A 19,033-nucleotide genomic window follows, 5' to 3' on the forward strand; every position below is an offset into this window, starting at 1 on the left:
TCACTCATATAACTTCTTCCCTGTGTGAATCTTCTGGTGTGATCTTAGCCTGTCATTCCGAGAAAAGAACTTTCCACACTCCAAGCATTTATATGGCTTCTCCCCTGAATGATTCCTTTGGTGCACAGTTAGGCTCCAATTCTGAGAGAAGCATTTTCCACACTCCAAGCATTCATATGGTTTCTCCCCAGTATGAATCCTTTGATGTGTCCTTAGGTCACCACTCTGAGAGAAGCACTTTCCGCACTCCAAGCATTTATATGGCTTCTCCCCAGTATGAATCCTTTGATGTACGTTTAAGGGTCCATTCCCAGAGAAGCACTTCCCACAGTCCAAACATTCATATGGCTTCTCCTCGGTATGAATCCTTTGATGTGCTTTTAAGGCTCCATTCCCAGAGAAGCACTTCCCACAGTCCGAACATTCATATGGTTTCTTCCCTGTGTGAATCGTCTGGTGTGATCTTAGGCTGTCATTCCGAGAAAAGCTCTGTCCACATTCCAAGCATTTATATGGCTTCTCCCCACTATGAATCCTTTGATGTATTCTTAGACTATAACTTCGAGAAAAGTACTTTCCACAGTCTAAGCATTTATATGGTTTCTTCCCTGTATTGATCTTTTGATGTGTAGTTAGCTCACCATTCTGAGAAAAACACTTTCCAGGCTCCAAGCATTTATATTTCTCTTCACTGTGAATCTTTTGATGTTTGTTTAGGGAACTACTGCTGCAGAAACACTTTCCACACTCCAAGCATTTATATGGCTTCTCCCCACTATGAATTCTTTGATGTATTTTTAGGTGGCCATTCTCAGAGAAACACTTCCCACACTCCAAGCATTTATATGGCTTCTCACCTGTATGAATCCTTTGATGTGTTCTTAGGCTGCTACTGTAAGGGAAGCACCTTCCACACTCCAAGCATTTATATGGCTTCTCCCCAGTATGGATCCTTTGATGTTTTCTTAAGATACCACTCTGAGAGAAGCACTTTCCACACTCCAAACATTTATGTGACCTGTCCCCATTATGAATCTTTTGATGTATTTTTAGGCTGTCATTCCGAGAAAAACACTTCCCGCACTCTAAGCATTTATATGGCTTCTCCCCTGTGTGAATCTTTTGATGCATTCTTTGGTCGCTAGTCTGAGAAAAGCTCTTTTCACACTCTAAGCGTTTATATGGCTTCTCCCCTGTGTGAATATTTTGATGTATTCTTAGGCTGCTATTCTGAGAAAAGCACTTTCCACAGTCTAAGCATTTATATGGCTTCTCCGCAGTATGAGCCTTTTGATATGCTTTTAGGGGTCCATTCCCAAAGAAGCACTTTCCATACTCCAAGCATTTATATCGCTTCTCCCTAGTATGAATGCTTTGATCAGCTTTTAGGAGTCCATTTTCATAGAAACGTTTTCCAGATTCCAAGCATTCATATGGCTTCTCTCCTGAATGAATCCTTTGATGTAAAGTTAGTTCACAGTTTTGAGAGAAACACTTTTTGCACTCCAAGCATTTATGTGGCTTCTCCCCAGTATGAATCATTCGCTTGCAAGTTAATCTATTACTGTAATGGAAGCTGTTTCCAGATTCCAAGCATTTATAAGGCTTTTCCTTTGTGTGAATTCTTTGATGCCTACTTCTTGCACTACTCCAATGGAAGCACATTCCACATTCCACACATTTATACCTTTTCCAGCATGTTGTAATGTTCTGATATGTTTTAACACTGCCTTTGCTGTGGAACCCTTTTTGGTTCATAGCACTATTAGGCCTTCTCCTTCTATTGTCTGTTCCATCTTGGGCTGAGACCCCAGGCTTATTTTTGCTCTGACAGGGCACCAATTCTGTTCTTTGTATCTGTTTTTCTTTCCTTTTTCTTCTGTAATGTCTCTCTGGTCCCACTTGATCCCCAGATTTTGCTTCCACCTGCAGACTGCTGCTTTTCCCCACAATTCTCATTCCCGATTCCATCTCATGATCCGTTTTCCTCACATCTTGAACTGCAGGAGAGAGACAGAAATCCAGTAAGAATCAAAAGGGTACAAAAGCCAGTTAACTCATAAAGTGTGTAGCCAATGGTATTTTCTACAATGAGAACCCAGAGTCTGCAAAAACCTCAGTGAAAGGAAGAGACTAGTTCAGGCCCAAAACAGAAATTCCAATGAACTAAAAGCAGAGCACTGACCTAACAAGAAGTTGCAGAATGGTTCGGCTTTCATCTTGCCAGAGCTGCTGAGTCACCTTAATTAAAAGTGGAAGGGCTTCTAGCCCCACTTGTGAACCTCCTTTCTTTTTTGGCCACTGTGTGACACAGAGTGTTGGACTGGATGGGCCATTGGCCTGATCCAACATGGCTTCTCTTATGTTCTTAACAGCTGCACCAAGGGAGGAAGGGGCAGCGAGTTAATGTTTTCTCCTTCAGACTAAAGCCAAGCAGGAGGGGGAAAGGAAAGGAGTGATCACAGACATCTTTTTGGGTAGGAAACTCCCCTGCCTTTGAAGTCTGGATAACTTTTCCCTGATTTTAATTGATTTGTTGTTCCTTGTGGACTTGCCTGCTTAAGTACTGTTATTAGAGGTCACTTCCACTTCTCTGCAATAATAAAGACATTTTTTTGCCTGACCTTCTGGACTGGCATGTAGATCTTTGAGCCGAGGATCCCGTCAGGGGATTTAGAACCTGGAAACATATACTCAGCTACAGGGCTTTTTTTGTAGCAGGAACTCCTTTGTATATTGGGCCACACCCATCTGATGTAGCCAATCCTCCAAGAGCTTACAGGGCCCTACATCTGGGTGTGTGGCCTAATATGCACCCAAAAACTTGCCAGGGTAGTCCCTGCTTAACATACATACATATATATATATACATACATATATGTTACTTTGTGGTGGTGGTGGGGGGGTGCCAGACTTTGTGGCCCACTTGCAGACAGGCGGTGGACCGGTAGTGGTCCGCGGCCCAGGGATCCCTGTTCTAGATGACAGCCCTTCAAGGACTTGAAGACAGTGATCATATCACCTCTCAGCCGCCTCCTCTCCAGGCTAAACATCCCCAGCTCCTTCAACCTTTCTTCATAGGACTTGGTCTCCAGACCCCTCACCATCTTTGCCGCCCTTCTCTGGACCTCTTCCAGCTTGTCTATATCCTTCTTAAAATGTGGTGCCCAAAACTGAACACAATACTCCAGGTGAGGTCTTACCAGAGCAGAGTAAAGCAATACCATCACTTCACTATACTTCTGTTGATAAAGCCCAACACTGCATTTGCCTTTTTTAGCCACCGCATCACACTGCGTATGGTCCACTAAGCGTATCAGCGTATGGTCCACTAAAACCCCTAGATCCTTTTCGCACATACTACTGCTAAGACAAGTCTCCCCCATCCTATAACCATGCATTGGATTTTTCCTACGTAAATGCAGAACTTTACATTTATCCCTGTTAAAATTTATTCTATTTGTTTTAGCCCAGTTTTTTAGCCTGTCAAGGTATTTTGTTGTTGTCTTCTACTGTATTTGCAACCCCTCCCAATTTAGTATCATCTGCATATTTAATAAGCATTTCCTCTATTCCTTCATCCAAATCATTTATAAAGATGCTGAACAAAACAGGTCCCAGGAAAGATCCTTGAGGCACTTCACTCGTCACTCCTCTCCAAGAGGATGAGGAACCATTTAGTAATAGTATACCGGATTTAGTAATAGCATGCCAGTAGTATACCCTATTCGTTACAAGGTGCTGGTTCAAAGCCCTATATGGCCAAGGACCTGTCTACTTTAGGGACCGTCTCTCCCCACATGTTCCCCAGAGGGTACTTAGATCCGGGATGCAGAATTTACTATCGATCCCCAGGCCAAGGGAAGTGAGACTGAAGTCTACTACAGAGAGCCTTCTCAATTGTGGCCCCCTACTCGTGGAACCAAGTTCCAGAAGAAGTAAGGGCCTTGCAGGACCTTGCTCAATTCCGGAAGGCCTGTAAAACAGCATTATTTCGACTTCAGCTGAATAACAGTTTAAGAGGACGCCCAACATGGCTGAACATACTGAAATCAATGATACTAGCACCAAAAACGTTTTTTTTTGTGTTTAAACAATTTATTGGTAGCATATGGTTACAAAACTTAACTATTTCTTAGTTCCCCCCCCCCCGCATTAACCCATATGACATTTCCATCCCCCCTCCCTCCAATGTTGACTTCCCCGAGGTTATAAATTCAAAATCAATACTAAAGGCACTTCTAACTGCTCAAAGTTCAATGTATATATTCTTACTACTAAAAAATTGTCCAGTATTTCTTTACTTTCCAAGTTTTCTCCATATATCCTTTAAATTTTCTCCACTCCCTTTTGAATATCTCTAAATCTTAGGCCCTTTTCACACTTACCAGTGGAAACCGGAAGGGAGTCGGTATTGTGCGGCTTGCAGTAATCCGAGACAGGGATGGGAGTTTTCAGACACGTTTTTTTTTCCGGTAGGGTTCCGTGATTGAAGCGAGCCATTTCACACTGTTCCGCTCTTATCTCGCTTCCACCAGCGCCAGCCGTTTTTGCCTGCCGGCTCGCGATCTCCAGCTTTTTTTTTTTTTTGGAACGTCGGGCTAAGATCACTATAGCGCTATAGCAACGTATCACAACAGCAGCACCATAGAGATGGCTAGGCTCTATTGAGATAATTTACCAGGTTTCAGTGATACACCGCTATAGCGCTATAGCTATAGCGCTATAGCGATCTTAGCCCGACGTTCCAAAAAAAAAAAAAAAGCCGGAGATTGCGCGCGCCGGCGGGCGAAAAAGGGCGCGAAAACTGCTCCCTGTCGTGCCTGCCCCAGACCCCGCCCTTGCCAACTCAGAGCAGGAGCCACCTGAAACTGATCAGGCCACACCGGGCCCCAGCTCAGCCCCCGCCCTTGCTAACTCCGAGCAGGAGCCACCTGAGACTGATCAGGCCACGCCCGGCCCTAGTGCATCCCCTCCTGAATCACCACCTCCTGTAAGCCGGTTACGTGAGAGGAGGCGACAGGAATTCAGGAACAGACGGAGAGATGCACGCATGCGTGGGAGGAGAGATCTCAGCCCAGAGTATTAACAAGTTAACAAGCCAGCACAGTATATCTGTAGCCCTGACCCCAAGGCAAACTGTGCTGGCAACGAACGACCTACCTGGGACGTGACTACGCTGCACCCTCTTGCTTGCTACAAGAACCCGTGTGACTCCTGACCCGGCCTGAACCTTGGACTTCTGGATTCTGACTTGCTTTGTGGACTGACCTAGGTAATTGGCGTTGTTTTTCCTGGCTTCCGACCCCCTGCATTCCTGCGACCAAGCTTTCTGTCTTCTCCTCCGGCTGGACTGATTTACGGTGTTGAAATAATTGGACTGTTTAACGACCACTCCTGTGCTCCTCCCCAGCCGGCTGACAGAGTCCTGGCCAGCTGCCAGACGTCGGCCGCCGGCGTTCCTTATCTGCACACCCGGGCCGTGACACTCCCGGGTTAGATACTGGACATTTCACACAGCACCCCATAGCGATTTCAACCCAGAAGGAGGGGTTGAAAAGTGGAAGAAGCTGCTCTTTGTTTGTAACGACTCAGGCACGCCTCACTATCGGGACAGCCCCGGGAGTGTGTGAAAAGGTGAGAGTATTCCGGTAGCAGCCAGTTACTGAATCGGGTCTGTCTGAAATGCCAGCAGAAACCCGTTACTGTTTAGTAACTGACCAGCTTCCATACCGAAATACATAGACTGTATGAAAAAGCCCATAGTCTCTTAGTGTTCTAGTTAGTTTGTCCATTTCACACCACGATAAAACTTTCATGGTCCAGTCCCATTTCTCCGGTATTTTTTCTTGCTTCCAAAGCTGCGCGTATAATGTCCTAGCAGCTGATAGCAGGTACCAAATTAGAGTCCTGTCTTCTTTTGGAAATTTTTCTAATTGTAATCCAATTAAAAACGTCTCTGCAGTTTTCTTAAAGTCGTAGCCCAAAATTTTGGAGATTTCTTGTTGTATCATCTTCCAGAATTCTTTCGCTTTTTCACATGTCCACCACATATGGAAGAAAGAACCTTCATGTTTTTTACATTTCCAACATCTATCCGACATTTTCTTACTTATCTTAGCCAGTTTTTTCGGAGTCATATACCACCTATACATCATCTTAAAACAGTTCTCTTTAATACTTTGACAAGTTGATATCTTCATTGAGTTCTTCCAAAGGTGCTCCCATGCATCCATTTGTATTTCTCTGTTCACAATGATTGCCCATTTGACCATTTGAGACTTTACTACTTCTTCTTCTGTAGACCATTTCAATAATAACATATACTTTTGATATCAATTTTTCATTGTCACCTAGCAAGACCCTTTCCAGTTCTGTTTGTTCTCGTCTAATTCCCTCTGATTTTATGTCATTTTCCATCAAGCTTTTAATTTGTTGCATTTGAAACCAGTCATAATTGTTATTTAGCTCTTCTGAGGATTTTAATTCAATTTTGTCTCCTTGAATCTTAAGCAGTTGATTATATGACATTTCTCTTTTTTCTTCGGATTCAGCTGTTATTTTTATTACTTCTGCTGGCACTATCCATAGCGGTTTTCTCTCGTCCCCGTATTTCTTGTATTTTATCCAAGTACTTAGTAAAGTATTTCTGACATAGTGGTGAGAGAAAAAACCATCCATTTTATTCTTCCCATAGTACATGTACGCGTGCCAGCCGAATTTATTTCCGTGAGCTTCTAACCATAAAGGTTTTTTGTCTAACAGCATTATCCAATCTTTTATCCATGTCAAACAAACTGCATCGTGATACAATCTTAGATCGGGAAGTTGAAAACCTCCTCTCTCTTTGGCATCCGTTAAGATCTTCATCTTTATCCTTGGTTTCTTTCCGGCCCAAATGAAATCAGAAATTTTCCTTTGCCATTTGTTAAATTGTTTTGCATCTTTTACAATCGGGATGGTTTGAAACAAATACATTATCCTTGGCAGAATATTCATTTTAATTGCAGCTATCCTGCCCAGTAAAGACAAGTTAAGCTTATTCCATTTCATCAAATCTTTGTCCATCTTACACCACAGTTTTTCATAATTGTTTTTAAATAAATCAATGTTCTTCATTGTTATCTTAACTTTGGTTGTGACTTCACAACCCGTCACCTTTTGTAGTTCTTTTATTTTCTTTGGTTGCATGTTTTTACATAAGAATTTCGATTTCTCCTTATTTATGTATAATCCTGCTAATTCTCCGTACTCTTTTATCTTAGCTAACAGCAATGGTGACACTTGGATCGGATTCTCCATTATGAACACTATATCATCTGCAAAAGCTTTGTATTTATAAGAGAATCTTCTGATTTTTAGACCTTCTATTTCTTCATCTTTTTGAATTTGTTGTAACAGAATTTCAAGGGTCATTATAAACAACAATGGTGATAGCGGGCATCCTTGCCTTGTTCCTTTACTCACTTTCAATTCTTTGGTAAGATCTGCATTTATACACAGTTTTGCATGCTGATCTGTATATATTGCTCTTGTCATTTTTATAAATTATCCCCCTAGATTAATTTTTTCCATTACCGCAAACATAAAGTCCCAATTCAAGTTGTCAAAGGCTTTCTCTGCGTCGACAAAAAATAAGGCCGCTTCTTTTTCTGGGTGCTTCTCATAATATTCCATGACATTAACAACAGCTCTTACATTGTCCCTTATTTGTCTTTTAGGAAGAAATCCCGCTTGGTCTTTGTTTATAAAGTTGATCAAGTATTGTTTCAATCGCTCTGCTAAAATTCTTGTATAGATCTTATAGTCATTATTCAACAATGAGATTGGTGTATAATTTTTTACATTTCTGATATCTTTATCTTCCTTAGGAATCAAAGAAATTACAGCTTCCCTCCAGGTCTTTGGAATTTTCCCTTCTTCTCTTATCGTATTTAACAACTTCAATAGTTTGGGTGTTAATTCATCCTTAAGAGATTTGTAAAATTTTGATGTAAATCCATCTGGCCCTGGGGCTTTACCTTCTTGCATTGCTTTTATTGCTGCTTCTACTTCAATTTTCTCTATTGGATCATTTAATGTCTTTTTCATATATTCCGTCAAAGGTGCCACCTGGATATTTCGTAGATACTCTTCCACTTTTTCTTTACTTATGTTCACACCTTTGAATAATTTTGCATAGTATTTAAAGAATTCTCTTTTAATTCCTTCTTGATCCACTATTGTTTTCCCATTTGCCATAATTTTATTTATAGTCTTATTTTCTTTCTTTTTTTTTAGTTGCCAGGCCAAATATTTACCAGGTTTGTTCGCACTTTCAAACGATTTCTGTTTCAAATTTTTTAAATTCCATTCTAATTCTTTATTCAGCAAATGCTTAACTTGGGATTGTAATATCGTAATTTCTTTTATTAATTTTTTCTTCCCTGGTCTTTTTTTCAAGTCCCTTTCTTTTTTATTTATTTCATTTTGTAGTGCTGACAGCCTTTCTTCTTTTGCTCTTTTGTCTTTATTATTCAATGTAATTAATATACCCCTCATTACTGCTTTATAAGTGTCCCATACTGTTTGAAATTCCATATCCTCCGTTTCATTTATTTGGAAGAATGCTGCAGTCTCCTTTTCTAAGAATGACACGATGTCTTTATTTTGTAGTAAATCCTCATTAATTCTCCATCTTCTTGATTTCCTTTGCAATTTTGTAGACCAGCATATTGGATTATGGTCCGCCCAAACCTTTGGAAGAATCTCAATTTTTTTTGTTATGAGGCCCAAGCCTTGGGAACCCCATAACATGTCAATTCTGGAAAAAGAATTATGCCTTGCTGAGAAAAATGTATAGTCTCTTACCTCAGGGTTGAACTTTCTCCAAATGTCTTCTAAATTTTCCTGTTTAATCAACTCAAAGAAAGAATTGGGTAGCTTCCCTTCTTTGTCATTCTTCTTTGAACTTGATCTGTCAAGATTATTTTGTATTGTCCCATTGAAATCTCCCATCATCAATACCTGATCATATGTCCTTTCATCCATTTGTCGATTTATGTCTTTAAAAAATTTGTCTTTCACTCCATTGGGTGCATAAAGTCCTAGTAATAACGGTTTTTTCGCCTCTATCGTCACCTCAACAGCAATATATCTTCCTTCTGTATCTTTAAAAATTAATTTTGGCTCAAGTTGTTCTTTGATGTAAAAGACCACCCCTCTTTTCTTTTGCTCTGCTAGTGAAAAAAATTCCAACCCCAAATTTCTATTCCACAAAAATTTACTGTCTTTGCGTTGTATATGAACTTCCTGTAAACAAATTATATTACATTTTTGCTTTTTAATCCAATGAAATGTTCTCCTTTTCTGTGGTGAATTTAGTCCGTTTATATTCCAAGATAGTAATTTGTACTCCATTATGATGTTGGTTCTTTATTTTCTTCAAAAAAGCTATGCATCTCTTGTTCGCTTCGTATTGTTATCCTCTTGCCATTTTGTTCAAATCCAAGACCCTCCAGTATTATCCATCTATATCTTGTGCCCTCTGCACGTAGCTGGTCAGTTAGCCTCTTGTATTTTTTCCTATCACTGATCACTTGTCTTGGTAGCTCTTTCATTATTTTAACTCTGCTCCCTTCTATTGCCCAGGCTTTTTGGTACCCTTTGCTCAAAATCTTCTCTGCCACCTCTTTTGATCCTAGTCTTATGACAATGTCTCTTGGCAGGTTTTTATTTTTTGCATAAACTGAGTTGACTCTATAGGCACCCTCCAACATACTCTTAAATTTGTCAGGGTCTTCTTCTATGTACTCAGTGATGATATTCACCATATAGCCCTTTAAATCTGCCCCTTCCTTTTCAGGTACCCCTCTCAGATGAACTTGTGATTCCATCAACTTACAATCGTGTATTGTGACCTTTTCTTGAAGTTTTAGCAAGGCAGAGGCCTGTGTATCCACTTTCATCTCTACCTCCTTCACTTTATTTTGAGTCTCTTCCTTAAAACCCTCTATCTCTTTCCTAAGATCTCCAACTTCTTTCTTAAAATCTTTTTTCATTGCCAAATGCAATTTGTCCATTGCTTTTAACATTTTTGCCTCCAGAGCATCAAATTGGGATTGCATCTTATCAAATGATTGGGCTCTTGCACGTGTTATTCTTTCTACTGACATATAAAAAATCACCAAACCTTAAAAAAATCCCCACATAAAGTTTAGCATCCAGTCCAATAGCTTAGAACAAGTTCTTTCAGATGAGACTAATTTCGTTTTCCTCCCTTCTTCCTAAGCAAAGATATTGAATTTTAACAATTTTGACAGTTTTTCTCCCTTTTAAAATGGCAATCGTTATTTCTCTATGGTACAGTTCCAGTCCAGAGAGGTCTTTCTTAGTCTTTCTTGATCTTGGACTCAATTCCTTTCTGGTTCAAAGGTCGGATGTCACAGCTTTTGTAATTCTTATAGGCTCTGTATTATTGTCCAGCCCCTTTTAGTTTCACTTCCTGTTACAGCTTGGTCTAATCTCGTGTCCAGTTCTCGCAGTTTTTTGAGCTACATGAAGAAACCGAAACCACAAAAACCCAAAACAATATGTCTTTTCTTCAAATATCTTTGAAGGCAATTATTTTTGCAGCATCCAATTTTCACAGGCTGAATTCTTCTTCTACTATGCCCCCACTCAGCTCAGTTCATTCAAAGTTCCACAGTTTGTGGGCATATATACACGGCAAATCTCTATTCTTCCTTCTGCGTCACTAGCCTCGGACTGCCAACATTCTCTCTTATCTTAAAGTTCTTTTGCTGTTGTTCGCTTCCAAAGTCACAGAGCTCAGCTTAACAAGGTAAAGATTTTTTTTTCATTCAATTATGCTTTGCCTTCGTCTGTTTATAATCCACTCAGTGTTTAAATTATATTCAAAGTCTCTCAGAGTGAAGATAAAAATGATGAATGTACCTTGCAGATCTTCACAACTCCCCCGGCTCACGTTTTCTTGCAATTAAAATCAGTCCGTCTAGAGTGTTTGGATTCCGACAGGCTTGAGTCAAATTAATGACTTTAGAATCACTGCAGATAATGGTTGACAAGTCCCGTACCGCCGGACATCAAGAACTGAAGGAGACAGCTCCCTGACCCCTCCAGATCGATATCAACAGCTAAAGGGAAAAAGAACGTCGTCTTGGATTAACCCTTGCCTACGGTTAATGGGCATAGACCTTTTCACGGGTCTTTAATACCCTGAACAGTGACAATAAAATCCCCCTCTGTTAGGGAGCTGCAGCCTGTCTTCCAGCCAAACAGGAAGTCCCCACCAAAAACGTTTTAAATTGTTTTAAACTATTTAATTGTTATTATTGGCTTGGTTTAACTGTTAAACTCTAATGCTTATCTATTGTTTTATTATTTTAGTTTGATTGTTGTGAGCCACCCTGAGCCTGCTTCGGTGGGGAGGGCAGAATATAAATCCAATAAATAAATAATTTACAAGCATTCTTTGAGTGCGATCTGTCAACCAGTTACAGATCCACCTAATGGTAACAGGATCCAAACCACGTTTTACCAACTAGTCAACAAGCATAGTGTGTGGAACCTTATCAAAAAGTCTTACTGAAATCAAGATAAACGATGTTCAGCCTCCATGCCCTCTTCCTTTGACACTCCAGGGCAGCTGGTGGGCCACTGTATGAAACAGAGTGCTGGACTAGATGCACTGATCCAGCAGGCCTCTTCTGTTCTTTAAAATAACAGCAAATGGCAGGGTGGGGGAACAGATGTTTCTGATTTCAGCTCAATAAACAGAAGCCCCCTTTTGTTTTTCCAGGGGAAGGAAAGTGGAAGGGTTCCCATTGGTGGGGAGAAAGGAGGACAAAGTTCACCGCCTTGATTTCCAAACTTCTGGAGCAACATTCTCTGAACTGCAGAATGGAGTAAAGAGAAGGGGACCCCACCCCCTAATCCCTCTTGGCCTTCATTAATCTCCTCAGATTCTCTGAAGATCAAGCAGATGCTGTAAAGAGGACATGGGCAGAGTGGGTGCCTGGCTAGGCTCTCACTGGAACCTGCTGTGAACTGGCCAAGGAAGAGCAGAAAGTTTAAAGATGGAATCTTGGGAATATTTGTGGAAGAACTCTATGAAACTCGCAACATGTCATAGTATTAAAGAAAACTGTTTTAAGATGATGTATAGATGGTATATGACTCCAAAAAAATTAGCAAAGATGAATAATAAGATGCCAGATAGGTGCTGGAAATGTAAAAAGCATGAAGGTTCTTTCTACCATATGTGGTGGACTTGTGAAAGGGCTAAAATGTTTTGGCAGATGATTCAGCAAGAAATTACTAAGATCTTGGGATATGAATTTAAGAAATGTGCAGAGACTTTTCTGCTGGGATTACAAATGGAAAAATTTCCAAAAGAAGATAGAACTTTAATATGGTACTTGCTCTCAGCTGCTAGGACATTGTATGCGCAGTTATGGAAGCAAGAAAAAATACCAGAAAAATGGGACTGGATTACAAAAGTTATGTCATGGAGTGAAATGGACAAATTAACAAGAAAACTAAGAGACTATGATTTAGAACTTTTCAATTTCGAGTGGAAGAAATTCAGAAGATACGTAGAGAAAGAGTGGAAAATAAAAGGACATTGGACAATTTTTGATGATTAAGATTTTTAAAATAAGAATATAATTTTTGGAGGGGGGTTCTTTTTTTGTTTTTTCTTAATAGTTAAGGGTACCTTTAATATTTGTTTTTTCTTTTAAAAATAACACTGGCGGAGGTCAAGTAATGGAGGGAGGGGTGGGAGGAAAGTAAGATATGGGGTAGGAAGATTTTTCTTTTATTTTAAGTTCTATATAAGTTGTAGATATAACTCTGCTACCATATGTTACTAATAAAATTGTTTATACACAAGGAAGAGCAGAAAGTTAGGAGGAAAAGCACTTCTGCCTCCCAAATCCCCACTTGTCATCTGGAAGGGGGGGGGGGTGCAGTGTCTCTTGCCTTCCTTCTCTTCCCCTAACTACCAATGTCCTCACAGTTAACACTCTTGTTCTCCTCCACCAAGATTTTATCTGGAGTTTTCCATGAAGGCAGGGGCCTTTCCCAACCCTAAAATGGAAGATTCTCCCCATTTCAAGGGCTGTGAACTTTCAAAAGGTAGATCTTAAGCTGCACTACTGATGAAGGGCCCTTCCTCTGGCCTAGTCAAATCAGGAATGCCTTTCCTCCTCTCTTCCCATCAGTCTCACTCACTCAAACAAAGGACTGCAGAAGAGCCACTCTGCATCATAAGAACATAAGAGAAGCCATGTTGGATCAGGCCAATGGCCCATCCAGTCCAACACTCTGTGTCACACAGTGGCAAAAAATTCTATATATACACACACACTGTGGCTAATAACCACCCATGGACCTCTGCTCCATATTTTTATCTAAACCCCTCTTGAAGGTGGCTATGCTTGTGGCCGCCACCACCTCCTGTGGCAATGAACTCCACATGTTAATCACCCTTTGGGTGAAGAAGTACTTCCTTTTATCCGTTTTAACCTGGCTGCTCAACAATTTCATCGAATGCCCACAAGTTCTTGTATTGTGAGAAAGGGAGAAAAGTACTTCTTTCTCCACTTTCTCCATCCCATGCATTATCTTGTAAACCTCTATCATGTCACCCCGCAGTCGATGTTTCTCCAAGCTAAAGAGTCCCAAGCGTTTCAACCTTTCTTCATAGGGAAAGTGTTCCAGCCCTTTAATCATTCTAGTTGCCCTTTTCTGGACTTTCTCCAATGCTATAATATCCTTTTTGAGGTGCGGCGACCAGAACTGCACACAGTACTCCAAGTGAGACGGCACCATCGATTTATACAGGGGCATTATGATACTGGCTGATTTGTTTTCAATTCCCTTCCTAATAATTCCCAGCATGGCGTTGGCCTTTTTTATTGCAAATGCACACTGTCTTGACATTTTCAGTGAGTTATCTACCACGACCCCGAGATCTCTCTCTTGGTCAGTCTCTGCCAGTTCACACCCCATCAACTTGTATTTGTAGCTGGGATTCTTGGCCCCAATGTGCATTACTTTGCACTTGGCCACATTGAACCGCATCTGCCACGTTGACGCCCACTCACCCAGCCTCAACAGATCCCTTTGGAGTTCCTCACAATCCTCTCTGGTTCTCACCACCCTGAATAATTTAGTGTCATCTGCAAACTTGGCCACTTCACTGCTCACTTCCAACTCTAAATCATTTATGAACAAGTTAAAGAGCATGGGACCCAGTACCGAGCCCTGCGGCACCCCACTGCTTACTGTCCTCCACTGCGAAGACTGCCCATTTATACTCACTCTCTGCTTCCTATTACTCAGCCAGTTTTTGATCCACAAGAGGACCTGTCCTTTTACTCCATGACTCTCAAGCTTTCTAAGGAGCCTTTGATGAGGAACTTTATCAAAAACTTTCTGGAAGTCAAGGTAAACAACATCTATCGGGTCTCCTTTGTCCACATGTTTGTTTACCCCCTCAAAGAACTGTAACAGGTTAGTGAGGCAAGTTCTTCCCTTGCAGAACCCATGCTGAGTCTTCCTCAATAACCCGTGTTCATCAATGTGCCTACTCATTCTGTCTTTAATAATGGTTTCTACCAACTTTCCTGGTATTGAAGTCAGACTGACAGGCCTGTAATTTCCCGGATCTCCTCTGGAACCCTTTTTAAAGATGGGGGTGACATTTGCTACCTTCCAGTCCTCAGGAACGGAGGCAGATTTCAATGAAAGATTACAGATTTTTGTTAGAAGATCCACAAGTTCAACTTTGAGTTCTTTCAGAACTCTCGGATGTATGCCATCCGGACCCGGTGACTTATTAGTTTTTAATTTGTCTAACAGTTGTAGGACCTCCTCTTTTGTCACCTCAATCTGACTCAGGTCTTTCAACACCCCTTCCAAAATTAGTGGTTCTGGGGCGGGCAAAAAGTTCTCGTCTTCCATAGTGAAGACGGAGGCAAAAAATTCATTTAGCTTCTCAGCCATTTCCCTATCCTCCTTCAGTAATCCTTTTACCCCATGGTCATCCAAGGGCCCCACTGCTTCCCTGGCTGGTTTCCTACTTTTAATATATTTGAAAAAAAAATTATTGTTGGTCTTTATGTTTTTTTGCAATATGCTCCTCATAGTCCCTTTTTGCCTGCCTGATCACAGTCTTGCATTTGATTTGCCACACCCTGTGTTCCCTTTTACTAATCTCACTTGGACTGGTTTTCCACCGCTTAAAGGAGTCCTTCTTACCTTTTACAGCTTCCATTACTTTGTTTGTTAACCATGCAGGCCTTTTCTTATGCCTGTTTGTGCCTTTCCTAACTTGTGGTATGTATTTTATCTGAGCTTCTAGGATTATAGTTTTAAATAGTGACCAAGCTTCCCCAAGGGTTTTGAGCATATTTACCTTTCCTTTCAGTTTCCTTCTCACATGCCTCCTCATCTCAGTGTATTTACCGCTTTTAAAGTTAAACATGGTTGTGGCGGTCTTTTTGGGCAACTCCCTATTTATACAAACGGTAAAATCAATAACATTATGGTCACTGCTCACAAGCGGCGCAATCACTTTTACATCTCTCACCAAGTCTTGGGCATTACTTAGGACCAAATCCAGGATCGCCCCACCCCTGGTAGGTTCTGAGACCATCTGCTCCATGGCACAGTCATTGAGAGCATCAAGAAACTCAATCTCTTTCTCTTGACCAGAACACATATTGACCCAATCAATCTGCGGGTAGTTAAAATCACCTATTACGACACAGTTTTTACGTTTAGCCGCTATCTTTAAGCCTTCCATCATATTATAATCGTCCTCTCTCTTTTGATTTGGTGGGCGATAACAAACTCCCATAGTTAAATTTCCTTTTGGGCCCTCTATTTCAACCCAAAGCATTTCTAAAAGGGAATCTAATTCTCTGACCTCAGTTTTACTGGACTGTATATCCTCTCTGACATACAGAGCCACCCCACTCCAACCCTTCCCTCCCTATCCTTCCGATATAACTTATATCCAGGAATCACCGTGCCCCACTGATTCTCCTCATTCCACCAAGTTTCTGAAATTCCCACAATGTCTACGTTTTCTCCCAACACTAAACATTCCAATTCACCAATTTTACTTCGAACACTTCTAGCATTTGCATACAAACATCTGTAATTTCCCAGGCAAGTTAGGCCCGCCACTTTCCTCCTGCCGCCTCGAGACTCAGGCAGACAGTCCATACTGTTTGTCACCATCACAGTGGACAACTCTGGTCCGTTACCCGGTAGAAAAGTAGCAGCCAACCCTTCATCTCTTTGAGATGAGTCCTCCCGAACCAGAGACATTTCATCTCCTGTCGGCTTTCCCCCAAGATTTAGTTTAAAAACTGCTCTGCCACCTTTTTGATTTTAAGCGCCAGCAGCCTGGTTCCATCCAGGGACAAGTGGAGACCGTCTCTTTTGTACAGCTCCCTCTTGTTCCAGAAAGCATCCCAGTGCCTAACAAACTTAAACCCTTCCTCCTTACACCATCGTCTCATCCACACATTGAGACTTCTAATTTGTGCCTGTCTCTCCTGCCCTGCACGTGGAACAGGTAGCACTTCTGAGAAGGCTACCTTGGAGGTCCTGGCCTTAAGTCTCCCGCCTAGCAGCCTAAATTTTTCCTCCAGGACCTCACGACTGCATTTCCCCACATCGTTGGTGCCAACATGCACCACGACCACAGGCTCCTTCCCAGCACTGTCTATCAGCCTATCTACTACACGCGTAATGTCCGCTACCTTAGCACCAGGCAGGCAAGTCACCATAAGGTCAGTACGCAGTTTCGCCACCCAGCTGTCTACTTGCCTAAGGATCGAATCACCAACTACCAAAACTCCCCCTCTCCCCTTGCTCAGGGATGGTTCCTTGGCGCGAAAGGATTCCCGCTCACCAACCAAAGAAGAGGTCCCTTCTGAGGGCGCATTCCCCTTATCCTCAGCACGGTGCCCTGTTCCCTCTCGACCCTCACGCTCTCTGGCAGCAATGGGGCTGCTACGTTCAGAGCGGGGCTCATCTAATACGCCCCGGAGAGTCTTCCCCGAGTGCCTAACTGACCGTCTCTGCTTCTCCAGGGCAGTCACCTCGGCCTCAAGGGTACGAACCCGTTCCCTGAGGACCAGGAGCTCCTTGCATCGAGCACACACCCAAGACTTCTGTCCTTTGGGCAGATAGTCATACATGTGACGCTCAGTGCAAAACACTGGAAAGCCCCCAACCCCCTGCTGGCATTCTATCTTCATGATATATATATATATATATTAAAATATACAGTCCTCTTTAAATGCTGTCTGTTTAAGTGGCTCCCCTTCTGGAGGGTCAACTTACCTTACCTTACCTTACCTTATGGGGAGAACAAGGAAATCAGGGATCTGGGTTCCTGGTCCTTAGGGAGCCCCTAGGCGAAGAGCCACAGGCCAAGAGCCCTTTAGCTCTCGCCCTTCGGCTCGTGCCTTTGGCAAGGCGCAGCTTAAAATGCAAAGAGGGTGGGGCAGAGTCACTCCTCAGCAATCAGCAGCAATCACTCTTAATCTCTTTCTCCTTTAGCCACTCAACCAAACAAGAGCAAACAAGACCAAACAAACAGCATTTCCCCTGCTATCACACCTCAGAATTTTTGGCAGCCCCACAAGCTCAGAATGAAGTCTTCCAACACTCAGAAATTCCCAGCAACTTCTCCAGCTGCTGTGCACTGTTGTGCTCCTCTCAGACCTCTGTGAGATGTGCCAAAATACAGAGGCCAAAAAATAAAGCAGGAACCGTGGGGATTTCCTAGTAGGAACCTGACTTGGTATTGTGTACATCTCCCAATCAGAAAACATAAGAGAAGCTATGCTGGATCAGGCCAGTGGCTCATCCAGTCCAACATTCTGTATCACACAGTGGCCAAAGAAACCAGGTGCCCTCAGGAGCTCCATCTGTTCATCAACAGGTTTCTCTTTACATCATGTACGCATTTTGTTTTCTTTCTTAGCAGCTTTAAGATCCCCAAATGTGGGAACTCTGTTCTTTCCTCTGAGGCAAATTAAAATGTGCCCTGAAATCAAAGAGGTTCAAGGAAGATGCCACCCCCACCTCCATATTCTTCCATAATCATTACAGAAGGGAAAAGATCCTTACCAAGAGAGGCCACAGTCTCATAATTTGCCTTCATTACATCCCAGTAGAGATTCTTCTGGCCTGGATCCAGCAGAGCCCATTCCTTCAACGTGAAGAACACGGCTACCTCCTCAAAGGTCACTCGGGATCTCTGAAAGAGGAAAACATGGCCAAGTTGATCACCTATTCCTTTCCCTATCTATTCATGAAAGAAAGAAGAATCCCATTGGCCAGTTAACTGATTAAAAGATGCAATGGATCAAGCTGATAGCGAGAGAAATAGGTTTTTTTCAGCCTCTGACAGGTATAGTATACTGAAAGTCTCCAAGTTACATAAACTCAGACTGTTGAAGGAACTAGATTTCTCTGTGTTGAGGCCAGTTAAAAGTGGGGTGGGGGGATAGACCATAGGGCTGACATAACACCACCTTGCATGCTAAACCCCAGAAATACACAGAAATTGTGCTCTGAGAGACTGCTTCTTCTTGAAACATTTTCATCTGCAGAGGGGTTCTGTGCTACTCTAAATATTGCATCCAACTCTAAACATGAACTAGTCTAATTAAAGTCTATGTGTCTTTTGTTCTATTTTTAAGAACATAAAAGAAGCCATGATGGGTCAGTCCAGTGGCCCATCCTGTCCAGCACTTGGCGTCACATGGCATCCAAAGGACCATCAGGGAGTCCACCACTGGGGCCAGGACACTAGAAGCCCTCCCACTGTTGCCTCCCCCCCACCCCCCAGCACCAAGAATATAGAGCATCCTGCTCCAGACAAAAGTGCTCCATCTGTACCTTGTCACTAATAGCCAATGATAGACCTCAGCTCCACAACTGAAGAAGTGATCAGTGACTTGTGAAAGCTCATCTCCTGCCACAAATTTTGTTAGTCTTT

General features: G+C 42.1%; 1 protein-coding gene across 1 annotated transcript in view; it reads right to left on the bottom strand.

Moving 5' to 3' along the window:
* Positions 1-19,033, bottom strand: part of LOC132571833 (zinc finger protein 227-like) — a 46,849-nt gene continuing 27,816 nt past the window's right edge. Inside the window, exons 7-9 of the mRNA XM_060238627.1 lie at positions 18,160-18,289; positions 728-2,000; positions 1-646 (exon numbers count right to left, since the gene is read on the bottom strand). Coding sequence (XP_060094610.1) covers positions 1-646; positions 728-2,000; positions 18,160-18,289 — 2,049 coding nt within the window. The remainder of the gene's footprint in view (positions 647-727; positions 2,001-18,159; positions 18,290-19,033) is intronic.

Source organism: Heteronotia binoei, chromosome 5 (assembly GCF_032191835.1).
Source record: "Heteronotia binoei isolate CCM8104 ecotype False Entrance Well chromosome 5, APGP_CSIRO_Hbin_v1, whole genome shotgun sequence".
In the NCBI taxonomy this organism is placed as follows: domain Eukaryota; kingdom Metazoa; phylum Chordata; class Lepidosauria; order Squamata; family Gekkonidae; genus Heteronotia; species Heteronotia binoei.